Genomic DNA, 24,111 nt, shown 5'->3' on the forward strand with positions numbered 1-24,111 from the left:
ACATCCTTCCTATAGTGTGGCGACCAGAACTGTACACAGTACTCCAGCTGTGGCTAACTAGTGTTTTATACAGCTCCATCCTAACCTTCCTGCTCTTATATTCTGTGCCACGGCTAATAAAGGCAAGTATCCCATATGCCTTCCACCCACCTTATCTACCTGTGCTGTTGCCTTCAGTCATCTATGGACAAGTACACCAAGGTCCCTCTGACTTTCTGTACTTCCTAGGATCCTACCATCCATTGTATATTCCCTTGCCTTGTTAGTCCTCCCAAATGCATCACCTCACACTTCTCAGGATTAAATTCCATTTGCCACTGCTCTGCCCATCTATATCGTCCTGTAATCTAAAGCTTTCCTCCTTACTATTTACGACACCACCAATTTTCGGGTCATCCGCGAATTTACTGATCATACCTCCTATTCTTTTGGGCCTCCTTATCTCGAGAGACAATGGATACGCGCCTGGAGGTGGTCAGTGGTTTGTGAAGCAGCGCCTGGAGTGGCTACAAAGGCCAATTCTGGAGTGACAGGCTCTTCCACAGGTGCTGCAGAGAAATTTGTTTATAGAATACCTCCTATATTCACGTCTAAATCATTAATGTACACTACAAACAGCAAGGGTCCCAGCACCGATCCCTGCAGTACACCACTGGTCACAGGCTTCCACTCACAGAAACAACTCTCGACCATCATCCTCTGCCTACTGCCACTAAGCCAATTTTGGATCCAATTTGCCAAATTGCCCTGGATCCCATGGGCTCTTACCTTCTTAACCAATCTCCCATGCAGGACCTTATCAAAAACCTTACTGAAGTCCATGTAGACTGCATCAACTACTTTACCCTCATCTACACATCTAGCCATCTCCTCGAAAAATTCAATCAAGTTGGTGAGACACGATCTCCCCCTGACAAAACCATGCTGACCATCTCTGATTAATCCCTGCCTCTCCAAGTGGAGATTAATCCTGTCCCTCAGAATTTTTTCCAATAGTTTCCCAACCACTGATGTTAGACTCACCGGCCTGTAATTACCTGGTTTATCCTTGCCACCCTTCTTGAATAATGGTACCACATTCGCTGTCCTCCAATCCTCTTGTACCTCTCCTGTGGCCAGAGAGGATTGGAAAATTTGTGTCAGAGCCCCTGCTATCTCCTCCCTTGCCTCACATAACAGCCTGGGATACATCTCAAATAAAAACAAGAAATGATGGAAATACTCAGCAGGTCTGGCAGCACCTGTGCAGTGAGAAGCAGAGTTAACGTTTCAGGTCAAAGACCCTTCTTCAGAACTGGAAAATATTAGAAATGTAAAAGGTTTTAAGCAGGTAAAGCGGGGGTGGGGCAAGAGATAACAAAGGTGAAGGTGTTGATAGGACAAGGTCACAAAGAATAACTGACCAGAAGGTCATGGAACAAAGGCGGACGATATGTTAATGGTGTGCTGAAAGACAAAGTGTTAGTACAGAGAGGGTGTGAATGACTGTAAAGCACAGAGCACTTCAAGCACAAACATAAAAAAACACATTAAAAAAAACAAAACAGTGGGTAAGCACAGTGGAAACAAACTAAACAAACTGAAAAACCTCAAATACAATAACCAAATAAAAAAGGAAAAAGAAAAAAAGAAAAAATAACTAAGCGTAAAAAGGGGGATTCATCATGCTCAATGTGAACTCAATGTTCACGCCGACAGGCTGTAGCGTGCCTAATCGGTAAATGAGATGCTGCTCCTCGAGCTTGCGTTGATGTTCATTGGAACACTGCAGCAATCCCAAGATAGAAATGTGAGCATGAGAGCAGGGGGGAGTGTTGAAATGGCCAGCAACCGGAAGCTCGGGGTCATGCTCACGGACTGAGCAGAGGTGTTCCGCAAAGCGGTCACCCAATCTGTGTTTGGTCTCCCCTGTGTAGAGGAACCACATTGTGAGCAGCGAATACAGTATACTACATTGAAAGAAGTACAAGTAAATCGCTGCTTCACCTGAAAGGAGTGTTTGGGGCCTGGGATAGTGAGGAGAAAGGAGGTAAATGGGCAGGTATTGCACCTCCTGCGATTGCAGAGGAAGGTGACATGGGAAGGGGATGAGGTGGTGGGAGTAATGGAGGAGTGGACCAGGGTGTCACAGAGGGAACGATCCCTTCGGAATGCTGACAGGGGAAGGGAGGGGAAGATGCGTTTGGTAGTAGCATCACGCTGGATGTGGTGGAAATGGCGGAGGATGATCGTTTGGATCTGGAGGCTGGTGGGGTGGAAAGTGAGGACAAGGGGAACCCTGTCGCGGTTCTGGGAGGGAAGGGAAGGGGTGAGGGTAGAGGTGTGGGAAATGGGCCGGACATGGTTGAGGGCCCTGTCAACCACAGTGGGGGGAAATCCTTGGTTGAAGAAAAAGGAAGACATATCGGAAGTACTGTCGTGGAAGGTAGCATCATCTGAGCAGATGCGTCGGAGATGAAGAAACTGGGAGAATGGAATGGAGTCCTTACAGGAGGCAGGGTATGAAGAAGTGTAGTCGAGATAGCTGTGGGAGTCGGTGGGCTTATAATGAATATTCGTAGACAGCCTATCCCCAGAGATGGAGACAGAGAAGTCGAGGAAGGGAAAAGAAGTGTCAGAGATGGACCATGTGAAGGTGAGGGAAGGGTGTAAATTAGAAGCAAAGTTAATAAAGTTTTCTAGTTCCGGGCGGGAGCAGGAAACGGCACCGATACAGTCATCAATGTACCGGAAAAAGAGTTGGGGGAGGGGGCCTGAGTAGGACTGGAACAAAGAATGCTCGACATATCCCACAAAAAGACAGGCATAACTAGGACCCATGCGGGTACCCATAGCAACCATCTTTTACTTGGAGGAAGTGAGTGGAGTTGAAGGAGAAGTAGTTCAATGTGAGAACAAGTTCAGCCAGGCGGGGGAGGATGGTGGTGGATGGGGACTGGTTGGGCCTCTGTTCAAGGAAGAAGCGGAGAGCCCTCAAACCATCCTGGCGGGGGATGGAGGTGTAGAGAGATTGGACGTCCATAGTGAAGAGTTAGGGCCAGGAAACTGGAAATTGTCAAAAAGACGTAGGGCATCAGAAGAATCACGGATGTAGGTGGGAAGAGACTGGACCAGGGGAGAAAAGATAGAATCAAGATAGGAAGAAATAAGTTCAGTGGGGCAGGAACAGGCTGAAACAATGGGTGTGCCAGGACAGTCCTGTTTGTAGGTTTTGGGAAGGAGGCAGAAACGGGCTGTTCGGGTTGCAGGACTATGAGGTTGGAAGCTGTAGAGGGAGGATCTCCAGAGGAGATGAGATCAGTGACAGTTCTGTGGGCAGTAGCTTGATGTTCGGTGGTGGGGTCATGATCCAGGGGGAGGTAGGAAGAAGTGTCTGAGAGTTGGCGCTGAGCCTCTGCAAGGTAGAGGTCGGTACGCCACACAACAACAGCACCACCCTTATCTGCAGGTTTGATGCATCTCATCTGGGCCTGGGGGTTTATCCACTTTTAAGCCCGCTAAAACAGCTAATACTTCCTCCCTTTCAATGTGTGGTGGGGAATGGGGGTAGGCAGCTGGGTGGAGGTGGGATGTGCGGGAGGCGGCAGCCAGTGGGGGAGGGGAGCAAGGTGGGGAGAGGGGGAGGGGAGCAAGATGGGGTGGCGTCGGGGAGTGGAGTGGGGTGGAGAGGGGCTGGGAGGGGAGCGGGATCGGGAGTGGAGGAGAGGCTGGGAGAGGGTCGGGAGTGGGGGAGGGACTGGGTGGGGCTGGGAGTGGGGAAGGGACTGGGAGGGGGAGCAGCTGGCAGGGGGTTGAGAGTGGGGAGGGGGTTGGGAGTGGGGGAGGGCCTGGAAGCGATGCCCTCCCTTCCTGCAGGTACAGATCCTGCTTCCGATCCATGATGGACTCTGCCACAGATACCTTTGACCTTAACCTCAGCAGGTGAATCTTGTGACTGTGGTGTCCCAGTACGGAGCCTCAATGGCCTAGGCGGTTCACCAGGAAAGCATGCTCCCAGCATGGCCTACAACACAAGCAGATATCTCTGCAGCATTTAGTTTCCAGCTGTGGTTTAGTGGGTAGCGCTCTCAACACTGAGCCAGAAAGTGGAGGCTTCAAGTCCCAGAGACATGAGCACATAATCCAGCTGACACTCCAGTGCAGTACTGAGGGAATGCTGCACTGTCAGAGATGCCATCTTTCGGATGAGACTGGAAACCGAGACCCCGTCTGCCCTCTGGTGGGTGTAAAAGATCCCATGACACTATTTTGAAGAAGAGCAGGGGAGTTCTCCCTGGGTGTCCCGACCAATATTGATCCCTCAATCACCATCATAAAAACAGATTGTCTGGTCATTGCTGTTTGTGGGAGCTTACTGTGCATAAATTGACTGCCGTGTTCCCTACATTACAACAATGACTGCATTTCAAAAAGTACTTAATTGGCTGTGGAGCACTTTGGGAGGTCTTGAGATGGTGGAAGGTGCTATATAGATCCAACTTCATAGAACCATCCAGCACAGGAGGCCATTTAGCCCATTGTGCATGTGCTAGCTCTTTGAAAGAGCTTTCCGATTGGTTCTTTCAGGTTTGTTCTTCCTATACACCCTCACATGCTGCTGATTTGAAATTCTCTCACGGGGATAACTAATGCTAACCTGACAGAGACTGCCAGAAAGCAGCTTTTCAATCACCCTTTATGATTAATTAAATCCAGTTGACGGTTGATTTTGCTGCACTAAGTACAGTGCCTTTCTTGCGAATGGGGAACAACATATTTCACCAGTGCTGACACAGAGCATCCCCTGCTGCTGGGTTCAAGTCACTGCCACATCAAGTTAAAAGCTGCAGCATCAGGACCTCCAGATACAAACCTAGCGTTTACTCCTAATGTACGTGTGCCTTTTTTCCAAAGTTATAGAATCTTACAAAATGAAGGAGACTGTTTGGGCCCATCATACTGGTTTGAAAGAGCTAGAAATTTACTATTAAATCTGTTTCCATCATCCTTTCAGGCTGTGCATTCCAACTCTCAACAGCTTGCTGTGTAGAAAACTTCTCCTCGTGTCCCTAATTCTTTTGCTAAGTATCTTAAATCTGTGTCCTATGGTTTACTGACCCTCCTGCCACTGGAAACAGTTTCTCCTCATTTACTCTATCAAAATTCTCTGGAATTTTGAACACTTCTATCATAGCTCGTTTTCACCTTATCTGCTCCAACAGCCTCAGCTTCTCCAGTGTTTCCAGGTAACTGAAGTCCCTTCTTCCTGGTACCATTCTGGTAAATCTCCTCTGCACTCTCTCCAAGGCCCCAACATCCTTCCTAAAGTGTAGTGCCCAGAAGTGGACATAGTACTCTAGCTGAGGCCCAGCCAGTTCCTTGTCTTTGCCTTTCAGTCATCCATACATTACAGGAGTGTTGAAAGAGCCAGTCAAAAAATAGTTTGTAACGTAGTTAGTAATGTTCCTTAAAGCAAAATCTTTCAATCATCCATGTCCTGAGTAATCTCTCTCTAATTCTCCCTAAAGTACCTTCACACACTGTCTTCCTGAACTGTCAATTCCACCTACTCACTGCCCTCTGTGCATCGTAGTTCTGTTCTAAACTCTCTGTACTTTTCTGTGCCTCAGATTGGACCCACAAATTCTTAAACAGTTCAATGTACAGTGCACCACATAAATTAATTGGCTGGTCCCCAGTGGCATTACTCCCAGGCGGTTCAGGATCTGGAGCATGCTTGGTCTTCAGCTGCTAAGATGGAACTCTGTTTGATGGCCTTTCTCTCTAAGACCATTGTTAAGCACTCCCTGTGGAGATTTGGCCCAAATCATTACATCTGGATGTCAGTTAGTGGCTGATTATTGAAGGATGTTTCTGTAGCCTGGCTCCACCACCAAGACTCCCTACTTTCACCCCCATAACATTGCCCAGCTGTGCCCCGACCTCAGCTCATCTGCTGCTGAAACCCTCATCCATGTCTTTGTTACCGCTAGACTTGGCTATTCCAGTGCACTCCTGACCGGCCTCCCATCTTCCACCCTATATGAACTCATCCAAAACTCTGCTGCCTGTGTCCTAACTCGCACCAAGTCCCATTCCCCTGTGCTCATTGACTATATTGGATTCCGGTCCAACAAGACATAGATTTTAAAATTCTCATCCTTGTTTTCAAATCCCTCTACGGCCTCGCCCCTCCCCATCTCTGTAACCTCCTCCAGCCCCACAACCTTCCATGATATTGGCGCTCCTCTAGTTCTGACCTCTTGAGCATCTCTGATTTTAATCGCTCCTCCATTGTTTGCCATACCTTCAGCTGACTAGGCCCTAAGCTCTGGAATTCCCTCCCTAACCATCTCTGCCTTGCTTCCTCAATCTCCTTTAAGACACTCCTTAAAACCTACCTCTTTGACCAAGCTTTTGGTCATCTTCACTAATATCGACTTATGTGGCTCAATGTCAGAGTTTTGTTGATAAGGCTGTGGTGAAGTGTCTTGGGAAGTTTCACTACATTAAAGGCTATATAAATACAAGTTGTTGTTGGGACATCCTGTGTTCGTAAAAGGTCTTTCCATCTTTCACTCTTTTCTTTCTTTTCCTTTTTCTCTCTTTCTTGTCACATGACAAAAAAATGCCACCAACTCAGCAGCTTCCGCACTGAGGGAAATCTTACAGGCTCCATAAACCGATGAAGTAAATTTATTTTAGGAGCGTTATGGGATGTGTCACCATTTTTGAGACTGTGCAGGTTGTTGAAGTTTCTCTCACATGGTTTATATAAGCTGAGCAGCCCCCGGATTGTATAACATCTTCCAGACCCACCATTGTTGTAAATATTTTGCAGAAATCTTATAATCAGAACTGCAGGCAGAATCCCGGGAGTACAGACTGCATTTTATTCATGATGAGATTGTTGGAGCCTCTCACTCGTGCTGTGTGAATAATTATTAATTGCTCGTCAAGCGCTCAAAAATTATCCAAATGCAGGAGATCTGAAACTTTCCACAGTTTGCCCAGAAAATACACAGACAGTGGCTTGGGCCTGAAAAACTAGGCCCTAAAATAAAAGGTCACAGTGGGAGGTCCTTTCTGGCCTTTTTGACCTTTTCCATTTGACCTTTTGCATCTTACAGCTGTGCTCTGCTTGTTTGAGTTTGGTCCTCACATCATTACAGCTTTTACATTCACCAAGATGATGCCAGGAATGCAAACTATAGTTTAGGAGAGCTTTAGAGTACTGCAGATATTTCCGCTGGAGAGGAGAAAGCTAAAGGAGATTTTGTCAGGGTTTTTAAACTTATTTCGGATTTTGCTGAATAGGGAAAGTGTGTTTCCTCGGGTGAGGGAGTCAGTGACGAGGGGTCATCAATTTAAAATGATCACCAAAGGTGTGAGGAGAGATATTAGGGGAGATTGCTCCATACCATAGGCTGTTGGAGCCTGAAGTGTTTCTCTGCGGGGAGCGGTTGAGGTAGACATTGAACCTGAAAAGGGAAAGTTGGATAAATATTTGAAGCAGAGTACATGGAAGGGGAAGTGAATTGCATTAAGGAGAAAGGAATAGAATACTGATGGGGTAAGATGAAGAGGGATAGGATGAGGCCCACGTGGAGCATGAACATTGTATGGACCAGTTGGCCAGTTTCTGTGCTGCACATTCTATGTAATGGGGCTATTGGGAGACAGCAGGGCCGCGGGACTGGTTTTGGATTGGTCTAGCAAAGAGCCGGCACAGACACAATGGGCAGAATGGCCTCTACGTGTGCCATAAACTCCTGTTCATTTTAAAACCCTAAAGTGGGCCAAGATTGCGCTGGTAATTCCTCTTGCCCCCAGAGAATTGGAATTGCACAGGAAAATCTGTCTGCATCTGAGGGTGTCCTTGCTAATCCACTGTTGTCCAAGTTTAAGGGATATCAGACCCCACCCAGTGATACATAGGGGATGTGTATTCAGCCCTGGCAACTTCAGTAGGGAGACCTTTCTACAGCTGGGGATGTGTATAAAGTTATTTTTAACCAATTTCTCCACCAAAACATCCAGATTTTGCTTTTTAGTTTGAGCCAGACAGAGCCCAACCTTAATATGCACCATTCTTATTCTTTAACATAGCTTGTTGGAATGATCTGGAATGCACTACTTGAAAGGGTAGAGGAAGCAGATTAATTGAGCTGCATTGGGTCAACAGCACAGGAACAGGCCATTCGGCACAACTGGTCCATGCCAGCATTTGTGCTCCTCATAAACTGCCTCCCACCACTCTTCATCTCACTTTGTCAGCATATCCTTCCATTCGGGAGCAGAGTGTGCGAGCGAGTGAGCAGCTGGGAAGGTCAGTTTCAGCTTAAACTTAATTTCCTTTTGTTTTCGGCGGACCAAGGGGCTGCTGGGTAAGTAAAACCCGAGATACTTGGGCCGTTTAAAATAACTTGCCTTTCACTGCAGCAGCTTATTCGGGAGCAGAGAGTGCGAGCGAGTGAGCAGCTGGGAAGGTCAGTTTCAGCTTAAACTTAATTTCCTTTTGTTTTCGGCGGACCAAAGGGCTGCTGGGTAAGTAAAACCCTATATATTTGGGCCGTTTAAAATAACTTGCCTTTCATTGCAGCAGCTTATTCGGGAGCAGAGAGTGCGAGCGAGTGAGCAGCTGGGAAGGTCAGTTTCAGCTTAAACTTAATTTCCTTTTGTTTTCGGCGGACCAAGGGGCTGCTGGGTAAGTAAAATCCTATATATTTGGGCTGTTTCTGAACCCGAGACACTACACGGGTAGTGTCTCCCACCCGCCCTCCTCCTCTAACCAAAAAAAAAAGGACTCGGTTGTGTGAAGATAAGGTAAGGCTTTTTCTACTTTGTTGTTTATCGTGTGATTGGTAAAAACTTTTCGTTCCTTTTTCATTTATCTAAGTTTCAGACTAAGTTGAGCTTAAGATTAAAAATGGCAGGAGATCTCAGACCCGTGTTATGCTCCTCTTGCTCAATGTGGGAGCTCAGGGACACGGCTGATGTCCCTGACTCCTTCACGTGCGGGAAGTGTGTCCAGCTGCAGCTCTTGTTAGACCGCATGACGGCTCTGGAGCTGCGGATGGACTCACTTTGGAGCATCCGCGATGCTGAGGAGGTAGTGGCTAGCACGTTTAGCGAATTGGTCACACCGCAGATTAAGATTGCTGAGGGAGAAAGGGAATGGGTGACCAAAAGGCAGAGAAAGAGCAGGAAGGCAGCGCAGGTGTCCCCTGCGGTCATCTCCCTCCACAACAGGTATACCGTTTTGGATACTGTTGAGGGAGATGGCTCACCAGGGGAAGGCAGCAGTAGCCAGGTTCATGGCACCGTGGCTGGCTCTGCTGTTCAGAAGGGCGGGAAAAAGAGTGGAAGGGCTATAGTCATAGGGGATTCGATTGTAAGGGGAGTAGATAGGCGGTTCTGTGGTCGAAAACGAGACTCCCGAATGGTATGTTGCCTCCCAGGTGCACGGGTCAGGGATGTCTCAGATCGGCTGCAGAACATTCTGAAGGGGGAGGGTGAACAGCCAGTTGTCATTGTGCATATAGGCACCAATGATATCGGTAAAAAACGGGATGAGGTCCTACAAGCAGAATTTAGGGAGTTAGGAGCCAAGTTAAAAAGTAGGACCTCAGAGGTAGTAATCTCAGGATTGCTACCAGTGCCACGTGATATTCAGAGTAGAAATGAAAGAATAGTCAGGATGAATGCGTGGCTTGAGAGATGGTGCAGGAGGGAGGGGTTCAGATTTTTGGGACATTGGGACCGGATCTGGAGGAGGTGGGATTATTACAAATTGGACGGTCTACACCTGGGCCGGACTGGAACCAATGTCCTTGGGGGTGCTTTTGTTAACGCTGTTGGGGAGGGTTTAAACTAATGTGGCAGGGGGATAGGAACTTTATGAGGGTCAGTGGACAGTAAGGAGGTAGTAACTAAAGCCTGTAAGGAACTAGATAATGAAGTCAGCGTGACTAAGGGAAAGAGTAGGCAGGGAGCAGATGATGAAAGCAAAGGGACTGGTGGTCTGAGGTGCATTTGTTTTAATGCAAGAAGTGTAGTAGGTAAGGCAGATGAACTTAGGGCTTGGATTAGTACCTGGGAGTATGATGTTATTGCTATTACTGAGACTTGGTTGAGGGAAGGGCATGATTGGCAACTAAATATCTCAGGATACCGATGCTTCAGGCGGGATAGAGAGGGAGGTAAAAGGGGTGGAGGAGTTGCATTACTGGTCAAAGAGGATATCACAGCTGTGCTGAAGGAAGGCACTATGGAGGACTCGAGCTGTGAGGCAATATGGGCAGAACTCAGAAATAGGAAGGGTGAGGTAACAATGTTGGGGCTGTACTACAGGCCTCCCAACAGCGAACGTGAGATAGAGGTACAAATATGTAAACAGATTATGGAAAGATGTAGGAGCAACAGGGTGGTAGTGATAGGAGATTTTAATTTTCCCAACATTGACTGGGATTCACTTAGTGTTAAAGGTCTAGATGGAGCAGAATTTGTAAGGAGCATCCAGGAGGGTTTTCTAGAGCAGTATGTAAATAGTCCAACTCGGGAAGGGGCCATACTGGACCTGGTGTTGGGGAATGAGCCCGGCCAGGTGGTTGAAGTTTCAGTAGGGGACTACTTTGGGAATAGTGATCACAATTCCGTAAGTTTTAGAATACTCATGGACAAAGACGAGAGTGGTCCTAAAGGGAGAGTGCTAAATTGGGGGAAGGCTAACTATACCAAAATTCGGCAGGAGCTGGGGAATGTAGATTGGGAGCAGCTGTTTGAAGGGAAATCCACATGTGATATGTGGGAGGCTTTCAAAGAGAGGTTGATTAGCGTGCAGGAGAGACATGTTCCTGTGAAAATGAAGGATAGAAATGGCAAGATTAGGGAACCATGGATGACAGGTGAAATTGTGAGACTAGCTAAGAGGAAAAAGGAAGCATACATAAGGCCTAGGCGGCTGAAGAAAGACGAAGCTTTGAAAGAATATCGGGATTGTAGGCGCAATCTGAAACAAGGAATTAAGAGGGCTAAAAGGGGTCATGAAATATCTTTAGCAAACAGGGTTAAGAAAAATCCCAAAGCCTTTTATTCATATATAAGGAGCAAGAGGGTAACTAGAGAAAGGATTGGCCCACTCAAGGACAAAGGAGGAAAGTTATGCGTGGAGTCAGAGAAAATGGGTGAGATTCTAAACGAGTACTTTGCATCGGTATTCACCGAGGAGAGGGACATGACGGATGTTGAGGTTAGGAACAGATGTTTGATTATTCTAGGTCAAGTCGGCATAAGGAGGGAGGAAGTGTTGGGTATTCTAAAAGGCATTAAGGTGGACAAGTCCCCAGGTCCGGATGGGATCTATCCCAGGTTACTGTGGGAAGCGAGAGAGGAAATAGCTGGGGCCTTAACAGATATCTTTGCAACATCCTTAAACACAGGTGATGTCCCGGAGGACTGGAGAATTGCTAATGTTGTCCCCTTGTTTAAGAAGGGTAGCAGGGAAAATCCAGGTAATTATAGACCGGTGAGCCTGACGTCAGTGGTAGGGAAGCTGCTGGAGAAGATACTGAGGGATAGGATCTATTCCCATTTGGAAGAAAATGGGCTTATCAGTGATAGGCAACATGGTTTTGTGCAGGGAAGGTCATGTCTTACCAACTTAATAGAATTCTTTGAGGAAGTGACAAAGTTGATTGATGAGGGAAGGGCTGTAGATGTCATCTACATGGACTTCAGTAAGGCGTTTGATAAGGTTCCCCATGGTAGGCTGATGGAGAAAGTGAAGGCGCATGGGGTCCAAGGTGTACTAGCTAGATGGATAAAGAACTGGCTGGGCAACAGGAGACAGAGAGTAGCAGTGGAAGGGAGTTTCTCAAAATGGAGACATGTAACCAGTGGTGTTCCACAGGGATCTGTGCTGGGACCACTGTTGTTTGTGATATGCATAAATGATTTGGAGGAAAGTATAGGTGGTCTGATTAGCAAGTTTGCAGACGACACTAAGATTGGTGGAGTAGCAGATAGTGAAGGGGACTGTCAGAGAATACAGTATAGATAGATTGGAGAGTTGGGCAGAGAAATGGCAGATGGAGTTCAATCAGGGCAAATGCGAGGTGATGCATTTTGGAAGATCCAATTCAAGAGTGAACTATACAGTAAATGGAAAAGTCCTGGGGAAAATTGATGTACAGAGAGATTTGGGTGTTCAGGTCCATTGTTCCCTGAAGGTGGCAACGCAGGTCAATAGAGTGGTCAAGAAGGCATACGGCATGCTTTCCTTCATCGGACGGGGTATTGAGTACAAGAGTTGGCAGGTCATGTTACAGTTGTATAGGACTTTGGTTCGGCCACATTTGAAATACTGCGTGCAGTTCTGGTCGCCACATTACCAAAAGGATGTGGATGCTTTGGAGAGGGTGCAGAGGAGGTTCACCAGGATGTTGCCTGGTATGGAGGGCGCTGGCTATGAAGAGAGGTTGAGCAGATTAGGATTATTTTCATTAGAAAGATGGAGGTTGAGGGGGGACCTGATTGAGGTGTACAAAATCATGAGAGGTGTAGACAGGTTGGATAGCAAGAAGCTTTTTCCCAGAGTGGGGGATTCAATTACTAGGGGACACGAGTTCAAAGTGAAAGGGGAAAAGTTTAGGGGGGATATGCGTGGAAAGTTCTTTACGCAGAGGGTGGTGGGTGCCTGGAACGCGTTGCCAGCAGAGGTGGTAGACGCGGGCATGATAGCGTCTTTTAAGATGTATCTAGACAGATACATGAATGGAAAGGAAGTAAAGAGATACAGACCCTTAGAAAATAGGCGACATGTTTAGATAGAGGATCTGGATCGGCGTAGGCTTGGAGGGCCGAAGGGCCTGTTCCTGTGCTGTAATTTTCTTTGTTCTTTGTATTCCTTTCTCCCTCATCTAACTTATCCTTAAGTGCATCTATGCTATTCGCCTTAACCACTCCCTGTGGTAACAATAGCAACTTTCAAAAGGGAATTGGATGAATACTTGAAAAGGAAAAAAATTGCAGGGCTAAGGGGAAGGAGCAGGGGAGTGGGACCAATCGACTAGCTCTTTCAAAGAGCTGGCACAAGCAGGATGGGCTGAATGGCCTCCTTCTGTGTTTGTTTCTATGAATTGGCCTCTGCTCTGAAAATCAGATCTCGAGCTGTGCGCTCACTGGGTAAGTGACGTCATCACGCGTGACGTGCTGATGCCCGGTACCTAATCTTCAGCATCAAATTCTTTCAAGCGAGTTGAGGCCTGAGGTGGCTTCAGCAGTTATAACGGGTTTAAGAACACACTGGGTTGAATTGACACCTTGCCCACCATTCTTGTTATTTATTTAGAATTGGTAGTAAATGCTGGTGGATTCAATATTTTTAAGCTCACTGTTAGCTGTGAGTGCAGACCGGGCAATAACAGACTGTTGAAAAATATATATTTTTAACGCACGTTTAGCCGACCTTTTTTAAACCCTGCACCAAATGGGGAATCGAGTAGATGGGAGTAGATATCTGGTGAAGGGTCCAATAGTTTACCAAGATTAATGGTCGTTGGTTTGTATCTCTGAGATGCCTATGTCTCTCACAGGGGAGATCTTCCTAGTAAAGTTTTGCTCACTTTGGGGCAGGTTATCCACAGCCATTCTCCTAATCTCCCACCATTTATGCTGCTTCTCCTGGGTTTCCAACAAGATTACGACAGTTGATTCCCATGGGGATACCCTTATGTTACCCCCCCCTGCATGATATTTTATGTGTTGTCTGCGTTGGCCCTGTGATGATAACCTGTTGTAACACTGATCTTAGTTCCAAACCTAACAGGGGTTCAGCATTGGTATAACCGATCACTAGGGGACAGCAAAGAAAACAGTTTAGGCTAAAGACATATGGTAATTATGGGAACCTGATTCAGTAAATAAATTCACAACAAATATTTGAAGTAGAGGACGGTACATTGAAGGGGAAGCATGAAGGAGAAAGGAATAGAATACGGATGGGATAAGATGAAGAGGGGTGGGATGAGGTTCATGTGGAGCATGAACATTAGCCAGTTTCTGTGCTGCACATTCGATGTAATGGGGAGTTGTGGTGAAGCATGAGTGATTGGGGAAGGAATGGAAAGGCACCTGACCGTCCCATCCCCCACCCTGACCGTCCCATCCCCCACCCTGACTGTCCCATCCCCCACCCTGACCGTCCCATCCCCCACCCTGACCCTCCCATCCCCCACCTTGACCGTCCCATCCCCCACCTCACCGTCCCAACCCCACCATCACTGTCCCACTTCCACCTCACCGTCCCATCCCCCACTGTCACTGTCCCATCCCCCACTGTCACTGTCCCATCCCCCACTGTCACTGTCCCATCCCCCACTGTCACTGTCCCATCCCCCACCTCACTGTCCCATCCCCCACCTCACTGTCCCATTCCCCCACCTCACCGTCCCATCCCCCACCTCACCGTCCCATCCCCCACCTCACCGTCCCATCCCCCACCTCACCGTCCCATCCCCCACCTCACCGTCCCATCCCCCACCTCACCGTCCCATCCCCCACCTCACCGTCCCATCCCCCACCTCACCGTCCCATCCCCCACCTCACCGTCCCATCCCCCACTGTCACTGTCCCATTCTCCCGCCCTCATTGACCCATTTTCCTGCCCTCATTGTCCCATCCCCCCATCCTCACCGTCCCATTCCCCACCTCACCGTCCCACCCCCCCCACACCCTCCAACCCCACCTCACCGTCCAACCCCCCCACCTCACCGTCCCATCCCCGCCCTCACCATCCCACTCCCCCACACCCCCCCCACACCCTCCAACCCCACCTCACCGTCCATCACCCACCCTCACCCCCCCACCTCACCGTTCCACCCCCCCCACCTCACCATCCCATCCCCACCCTCACTGTCCCACCCCCCCCCCACACCCTCCAACCCCACCTCACCGTCCCATCATCTACCCTCACACCCCCACCTCACCGTCCCACTCCCCCCCACACCCTCCAACCCCACCTCACCGTCCCATCACCCACCCTCACCTCCCCACCTCACCGTCCCAACCCCCACCTCACCGTTCCACCCCCCCACCTCACCATCCCATCCCCGCCCTCACCGTCCCAACCCCCCCCCCCCCCACCCTCCAACCCCACCTCACCGTCCCATCACCCACCCTCACCCCCCCACCTCACCGTCTCACCCCCCCCCCCCACACCTCACCGTCCCAACCCCACCCTCACTATCTCCCCCCCCCCCCTCCCCCACTCACCGTCCCATCACCCTTCCAAATACACAGGGGCTGCCTGTATCCCTCCTCCCAGATACATAGGGGCTGCCTGTAACACCCGCCCCCAAGATACACAGGGGCAGCCTGTACCACCCCCCACAGATACACGGGGGCTGCCTGTATCACCCCCCCCCCCCCCCCCACCTGCCAAGAAAGAAAGGGGCAGCCTGTATCCCTCCCTCCAGATACAAAGGGGCTGTCTGTAACCCCCGCCCCCAAGATACACGGGCAGCCTGTACCACCCCCCACAGATACACGGGGGCTGCCTGTATCTCCCCCCCCCCCCCCCACCGCCGGCCAAGATACACAGTGGCTGCCTGTACCACTCCCCCCAGATACACGGGGGCTGCCTTAACCCCACCCCCCACCCCCAAGATACACAGGGGATGCCTGTATCCCCTTGGATACACAGTGGATGCCTGGATCCTCCTGGACAGTCACATGGGGCTGAGTGACTTCCAATTCCCAATGTGCAAAATTCCTTTCTAAATGACAATGTGTAAAAAAGAAAGGCTTGCATTTCTATAGCACCTTTCACAGTGTCTGGACATTCTAAAGCTCATTCTCGCCAATGTAGTATTTGTGGAATTGTAGCCCCCGTTGTAATGTAGGAAAGGCAACAGCCAATTTGCACACAGGAAGCTCCCACAAACAGCAATGTGATAATGACCAGATCATTTGTTTTTGTGATTATGGTTGAGGGATAAATATTGACCAGGACACTGGGGAGAATCTCCCCTGCTCTTTTTCAAAATAATGCCATAGAATCTTCTATATCCACCTGACAAAGCACAAAAGGTCTCAGTTTAATTCTCACCTGACATTGCAGCACCTCCTCCATAGCACACCGGAGTGTCAGCCTAGATTTTGTGCTTAAGTCTCTGGAGTGGGATTTGAACCCACAATCTTTTGATTCAGAGGTGAAAGTGCTACACACTGAGCCACATCTAATGTCACCCAGTTCTAATCCTGGCTATTGAGGTTAATATAAAACATTGGGTGTTGAAAAGACGCAGCATGTCTATCAGTACCTAAGAAAGGTATATTAATGGGATGCCCTGATGACTGGTTACATCTGGAGCATTAAATACTAATTTTAGGTAGTGTTAGGTGTCCGCCCTGCTCAGTGGTTGAAACGGTTGGAGGTGCCCTCTTTCGAGATGTGACGTGAAGCCAAGACCGCTCTCAGGTGGATGTAAAAGATGCCATGGCACCATTTGAAGAAGGGCAGGGGGGTTCTCCCCAGTGCCCTGGCCAATATTTATCCATCAACCAACATCACTAAAAAAAAAACAGGTCATTTAGTCATATTGCATTGCAGTTCGTAGGATCGTGATGTCAGTAAACTGGTTGCCATGTTTCCTACATTAAAAGAAGAGGAGACGGTGGCATAGTGGTAATGTCACTGGACTGGTAATCCAGAGGACCAGGCTAATGCCCTGCGGCCACAGGTTCAAATTCAATTAATTTAATAAATAGTTTCAGGGCACCGTTACTGAGACTATCATCGATTGTCCTAAAAACCTATCTGGTTCACGAATGCCCTTTAGGGAAGGAAATCTGCCGTCCTTACCTGGTCTGGCTGACATGTGACTCCAGACCCACAGCAATGTGGCTGACTCTTAACTGCCCTCTGAAATGGCCTAGCAAGTCACTCAGTTGTCAAGGGCAATTAGGGATGGGCAACAAATGCTGGCCTTGCCAGCAATGCCCACATCCGATGAAAGATTGAAAAAAAACAGTGACTACATGACAAAAGCATCTGAGAGAGAAAGTGATTTGGGACATCCTGTTATAATGAAAGGGAGAGAGAACTGGGAGGTCTTTCTATCCAGGAAGGACAATGAGTGGCCCCTGTTCCATAAGGTCTGATTGAAACTTCTCTATTTGTGTTCTGCGACAGGTACTACGTTTACAACAAGAAGGGGCGCCTGGTGAACTGCCCGTATGTGGACAACTCGTACAAATGGGCTGGAGGAGGATTCGTCTCCACGGTGCATGACCTCCTGAGATTTGGCAGCGCCATGTTGTACAGCTACCAGGCCGAGCGGCTGCAGGATGGGCAACGGACGCTGCTCCCAGGCTACCTCAAGCCAGCCACAATGAAGATGATCTGGAGTCCGGTGGAAAACACCGAGCTGAGCTGGGACAGGGAGGGCACATACGCCATGGGCTGGGGCCTGGTGGAGCAGGGCCAGGAATTCGGGCAGTGCCGGTGCCGGAGACACTACCTCACCCACACGGGCGGGGCAGTGGGGGCCAGCACTGTCCTGCTGCTCCTCCCCAAGGACCCCCAGGGCTCCCCTGCCGGGCCTGCAGAGGCGGGGGTCCCTCCGTGGGGTGTGGTAGTCGTCATTCTCTGCAACCTGCAGTCTGTCGGCCTCAACTCCACCGCTCTGAAAATTGCATTAGAGTTTGACAAGGTCAGGTTGGCCATACCTTCCCCTCCGACCTCTGACCCTGACTTCCCGAGCCCATCCGGCTGATGCAGCAAAGGGCTCGCAAACACTTCAGATGGGAAGAGCTTCCATCGCCAACCAAGTACCTCCAGGGTGGGAGTGAGTCTCTGTTGAGGTCTACACTGATTTGTAGTGTTGCCAACTCTAATTGGACTCATTCCTGGAAGTTTCACCACACAATCTCTCACCTCCAAACAACTTTTCACCCCAGATTGCCAGTATTTTTATAAATATAATAACGGGGGGAGTTTTATCCTGGCGATGGGGGTCTTGACATCTGGAAAAAGTGATGCTACGATCTCCAAGTTGCCTCTTCTCCAGAAGGCCTGCTGAATCTAGTGCCAATCAGGCACTTAAATAGACAGTGGCGGGCCTTCCACAGGATCAAGGACCCTGTTGCTACAAGTCCCGCCCTTGGAGAGCTGCCACTCTCGCTAGCGAGGGTAAGAGGCTGGCTCTCAGTGGGTCACACCCTTTCCCAATGATGCCAGGTCTCTCATTCAGGCACTGTGCCTTTAAATGAGGGTCCATCCCCGCTGCCCCGGAGCCGGGAAGCAGCCTGCACGATTTTCCGCGGCATGCTTCCCGTGGCAATAGGGCCAACTGGTGCATGGCTAATTGTGGCTGCGGCAAGAAGAGGCCCTTAATTGGAGGTTAATTGCCCTGTTAAGGGCCTCAATTAGCGGGGCAGGCAGGCCATTCACAGGCCTTCCCACCCCAGATTTAATTTTTGCAGAGGCGGGAAGGTGGTGGGAACTGCCCTCCCTCCCCCAAACCCGGCCAGCATCCCACCGAATTTTATGCTCTCCCCACCTCCAAACCCGGAAGGGGGAACATAAAATTCCCCCCAAAGTCTTCAGAGAAATTTCTTTAAAGACGATTTTTCTCCCCCCACCGCCCCCCCCCCCCGCCCCCCCCCCGCGAGGGTTGCTCTGATAGTGTTCCGGAGATTAATCTTTAATCCCTGGAGACTCCAGGACAATCCTGGAGGGTTGGCAACCCCCTCCTGACTTGGAACAGTTCTTGTAAACAGGCAATGACCCAATGAGATTTTTCTAACCAACCTCACCCAGTTCAAGGATTTTACAAAGCAAATCTTTTAAACTTTCCCAAATTATACGCAAAAAAATTTTTAACACTTTCCAGCAGTTTTGTAAAAGAAATGTGAAATGTATTTTATAAACATGAGAACAGACCAATAAGTGCAGCTACCGAAAAACCGCAGCTACCTGCCAGAATGACTGGTTAACTCCAGCTTCTGTTTTTATGGCTGGGATTCCCGGTGTTTGGGAATTCCCCTCAGATTCTGTTCCTTTTCCTGTGACAACTGCAAACACTTGCCTTCACAACTCATTAAAGCTTTTTAACTTGCTGACATTTAATGTTCTGACGTGGAGAGTGTGTTGTACAATATTATCACATAAGATTAGAAAACCAGATGCTTGTACACCCCCTGGTATCTCAGTCTAACTCGGTTGCCGTGCCGTCCCCTCGGATACCGTGCCGTCCCCTCGGATACCGTGCCGTCCCCTCGGATACCGTGCCGTCCCCTCGGATACCGTGCCGTCCCCTCGGATACCATGCTGTCCCCTTGGATACAGCTTGAAGCGGTCGAGAGAAAACATTTTATGGTGAATTTCCATTTCTGGGAGAGGATTTGGTGATTACATTTTAGAATGTTCTTATGCTTCAAACAGTGACATTTTAAATATTTAGCATAAATAAATACACAATGAGATCAGGAGGTTAAACCAGGGTTGGAGTCTAGCTGTGCTTATTGGCAGGTGCTTTCTGCAGCAATCTGTGCTCACCCACTTTTGGAATTTCCCAGTTCTGTTGAGAATTTTAGCCCAATGCCTGGGTTGGTGTTCCTGCTACTGACAGCAGATCATAGGACAGAATTGATGGACTCATGGGCACCTAATTAAAAGAAACCTTCGTTTAGTGGTAATCCAGGGGCTGGACGAGTGATCGAAGGACATAAGTTCAAATCCCACCACAGCAGCTGGGGGAGTTGAAATTCAATTAACTAAATCAATCTGGAATAAAATGCTAGTATCAGTAACAGTGACCATGAAACTACCAGATTGTTGTAAAACCCATCTGGTTCACTGATGTCCTTTAGGGAAGGAAATCTGCCATCCTTACCTGGTCTGGCCTATATGTGACTCCAGAGCCACAACAATGTGGTCAACTCTTAACTGCCCTCTGAAATGGCCTAGCAAGCGCCTCAATCGTATCAAGCTGCTACGAAAATGCCAATAAAAATAAAACTGGATGGAGCACCCAGCATTGATCTAGGCACTGGAAACGACAAAGGCAAACCCTGCTCAGTCAACCCTGCAAAGAGGGTGGTGGGTGTCTGGAATTCGCTGTCCGGATCGGTGATGGAGGCAGAAACCCTCAACTCATTTAAAAGGTACCTGGACCTGCACCTGAAGTGCTGTAACCTGCTAGGCTGCGGACCAGGTGCTGGAAGATGGGATTAGATTGGGCAGCTAGTTTCTTTCAGCCAGTGCAAACACGATGGGCTGAATGGTCCCTTTCTGTGCTGTAACTTTTCTATGGTTCTCTGGTCCTCCTCAGTAACATTTCGGGCCTTGTGCAAAATTGGGAGAGTTGTCCCCAACAGACTAGTCAAGCACCAATCTGACCTAGTCATACTCAACGAATCATACAGCCAATATCCCAGACTCCTCCATCACCATCCCTGTCCCACCTGGAGTGGCAGCACAGGAGGGAGTAGCCCTGGGAGTTCTCAACATTGAGTCCAGACATCATGAAGTTTCATGGCATCAGGTCAAACACAGGCAGTGAAACCTCTGCTGGTTACCACCTACTGCCCTACTTCAGATGATGAATCAGTGTTCCTCCATGTTGAACACCACTTGGAAGAAGCACTGTGGGTAGCAAGGACACAGAATGTTCTCTGGGTGGGGATTTCAATGTCCATCACCAAGAGTGGCTCGGTAGCACCACTACCGATCAGGCTGGCTGTGTCCTGAAGGATATAGCTGCCAGACTGGGTCTGCAGCAGGTGGTGAGAAGAACCAACAAGAGGGAAAAACTTACTTGACCTCATCCTCACCAATCTACCTGTCGCAGACGTATCTGTCCATGACAGTATTGGTAGGAGTGACCAATGCACAGTCCTTGTGGAGACTAAGCCCCCTCTTCACACTAAGGACACCCTTCATTGTGTTGTGTGGCACCACCATTGGGCTAAATGGGATAGATTCCTCACTCTGCCATTACCATCAAGCCAGGGGACTAACCCAGGTTAGATGAGGAGTGGAGGAGACCATGCCAGGATGAGCACCAGGCACACCTAAAATGAGGTGCCAACCTGGTGAAGTTACAGCACAGGACTACATGCATGCCAAACAGCGGAAGCAGCATGTGATAGAGCTAAGTGATCCCACAACCAATGGCTCAGATCTAAGCTCTGCAGTCCTGCCACATCCAGTCATGAATGGTGGTGGACAATTAAACAACTAACTGGAGGAGGAGGCTCCACAAACTTCCCCATTTGAATGGTGGTGGAGCCCAGTACGTCAGTGCCAAAGTCAAGGCTGAAGCATTTGCAACCATCTTCAGCCAGAAGTGCCAAGTTGATGATCTATCTCAGCCTCCTCCTGAGGTCCCCAGCATCACAGATGCAAGTTTTCAGACAATTCAATTCACTCTACATGATATCAAGAAACGGCTGAAGCCACTGGATACAGAAAAGGCTATGGGGGTGCCCTGACAACATCCTGATTGTAGTGCTGAAGACTTGTGCTCCAGAACTAGCCGGACCTCTAGCCAAGCTGTTCCAGTACAGTTACAACACCCATCTACCCGGCAATGTGGACAACGAGCAGATAGGAAGGCAAGTGGCGTGTGGTCTTTATTGTGAGAGGATTGGAGTACAAGAATAAGGAAGTCTTGCAACAATTGTACAGGGCTTTGGTGAGACCACACCTGGAATACTGTGTGCGTTTTTGGTCTCCATATTGAAGGAAGAATATTGGAGGCGGTAACAGCAAAGGTTCACGTGATTGGTTGCTGGGATGACAGGGTTGTCCTATGATGAAAGGCTGAGTAAATTGGGCCTACATTCTCTGGAGTTTAGAAAAATGAGAGGTAATCTCATTGAAACATAGAAGATAAAAAAGGGGCTTGACAGGGGAGATATGGAGAGGTTGTTTCCCCTGGCTAGGGAATCTGCAACTCGGGAGCACAGTCTCAGGATAAGGGGTCGATCATTGTGGATGAGATGAGGGGAAATTTCTTCACTCAGAGGGTTGTCTACCCAGAGGGTTGTGGGTACTCAGTCATTGAATATATTAAGGCTGAGATAGACAGATTTTTGGAGTCTCAGGGAATCGAGGAATATGGGGAGGAAAGAGGAGTTGAGGCAGAAGATTAGTCATGATCATAAAGAATAGCAGAGCAGGCTCAAGGGGCCGTATGGTTTACTCCTGCTACTGTTTCTCATGTTCAGTTTCATTCACGACTCCTCAGATACTGAAGCAGTCCGTGCCCGCATGCAGCAAGACCTCGACAACATCCAGGCTTGGGCTGATAAGTGGCAAGAAACATTCGTGTCACACAAGTGCCAGGCAATGACCATCTCCAACAAGAGAGAAAACAAGGTCCCCTTGACATTCAACGGCATTACCATCGCTGAATCCCTCATCATTAACAACCCTGGGGTTACTATTGACCAGAAACCTAACTGGAGCAGCCATATAAATACTGTAGCTACAAGAGCAGGTCAGAGGCTGGGAATTTTGTGGTGAGTAACTCACCTCCTGACTCCCCAATGCCTGTCCACCATCTACAAGGCACAAGTGTGGAGTGTGATGGAATACTCTCCAACAACACTCAAGAAGCTCAGCACCATCCGGGACAAAGCAGCCCGCTTGATTGGCACCCCATCCACCACCTTCAACATTCACTCCCTCCAGCACCGGTGCACTGTGGCAGCAGTGTGTACCGTCTTCATCACACCCTGTCAGCATAACCTTCTGTTCCTTTCTCCCTCGTGTTTATCTGGCTTCCTCTTAAATGCATCTATGCTATTCACCTCAACTCAACTACTCTCTGTACTTGTGAGTTTCACATTATGACCACTCTCTGGGTAAAGGAGGTTCTCCTGAATTCCTTATTGGATTTATTTGTGACTATCTCATATTCATGGCTCCCTAGTTCTCATCTCCCCATATGTGGTAACATCGCTACATCTTCCATATCGAACTCTTTGATAATTTAAAGACCTCCATCAGATCACCCCTCAGTCTTCTCTTTTCTAAAGACAAGAGCTACAGTCTATTCAGTCCTTCTTGATGGATATAACCTCTCAGTTCTGTATCATCCTTGTACGTTCTTGTATAACTTCCTCCAATCCCTCTATATCTTTTATATCATATGGAGACAGGAACTACGCTCAGCCTTCAGGCTTCCTCCAGCTTTGCTCCTCTTGGTAGCTCCCCATGGTCACACACACCCATCCTGCCACAAGCATCTGCAGGTTTGGCACATCAGTGGGTATATAGTTTATGTGTTAGACCCCACCCTACCCTAGTCAGCTTGTCTCAGTCGTAACGGGTTCAAATTCCACTCTAGGGTTTGAGCACATAGTGCAGGCTGATACTTCAGTGCGGCACTGAGGGGGGTACTATCTCCAAAATGCCATCTTCAAGTGGTTACGCAAAATCCAATGGCACCATTCCTAGAGGATCAGGGAAATTCTCCCAATCTCCTGGCTAACATTTAGCCCTCCACTAATACCAACATAACAGGCCAACATGTCATTTTTATGTCGCAAGATGAGGTGCTGTTCCTCGAGCTTGCGTTGGGTTTCGCTGGAGCACTGCAGCAGGCTGAGGACAGAGGTGAGGGTATGGGAGTGAGGTAGTGAATTGGGATGGCAAGCAACCGGAAGCTCTGGGTCATGTTTGCGGACTGGGCAGAGGTGTTCCGCAAAGCAGTCACTTAGAGGGTCGTGAGTCTTTGGAACTCTCTTCCTCAAAAGGCAGTTGTAAGCAGAGTCTTTAAATATTTTTAAGGCAGAGGTAGATAGGATCTTGATAAGCAAGGGGGTGAAAGGTTATTGGGGGTAGGCGGGAATGTGAAGTCAAGGTTACAATCTGATCAACCATGAACTTATTGAATGGCGGAGCAGGCTCGAGGGGCCGAGTGGCCTACTCCTAGTTCGTATGTATGTTCACCTCAGTTTTGTTTTGAGGGACCTTGCTGTGCATATTCATCGCTGCATTTGCCTACCAAATGACCGTTAGTGCACTTTAAAGTAAATCTATGGCTGTGAAACACAAATATCCCAAGAATGTGAGAAGTGTTTAACAAATACAATTCACCAGTCTAATAGCCTAAATCA

At 48.6% G+C, this 24,111-nt stretch overlaps 1 protein-coding gene across 2 annotated transcripts in view; it reads left to right on the forward strand.

Annotated features, from left to right (window-relative positions):
- lactb (lactamase, beta) overlaps positions 1-19,106 on the forward strand; it is a 66,443-nt gene extending 47,337 nt beyond the window's left edge. For both annotated transcript variants that reach the window (XM_068015251.1, XM_068015252.1), the window contains exon 6: positions 17,174-19,106. In XM_068015251.1, the coding sequence (XP_067871352.1) occupies positions 17,174-17,756 (583 nt within the window). In that variant the 3' untranslated portion in view covers positions 17,757-19,106. The remainder of the gene's footprint in view (positions 1-17,173) is intronic.
- The last annotated feature ends 5,005 nt before the right edge of the window (positions 19,107-24,111 follow it).

The sequence above is a fragment of the Heterodontus francisci genome, chromosome 35 (genome assembly GCF_036365525.1).
Source record: "Heterodontus francisci isolate sHetFra1 chromosome 35, sHetFra1.hap1, whole genome shotgun sequence".
Taxonomy (NCBI): domain Eukaryota; kingdom Metazoa; phylum Chordata; class Chondrichthyes; order Heterodontiformes; family Heterodontidae; genus Heterodontus; species Heterodontus francisci.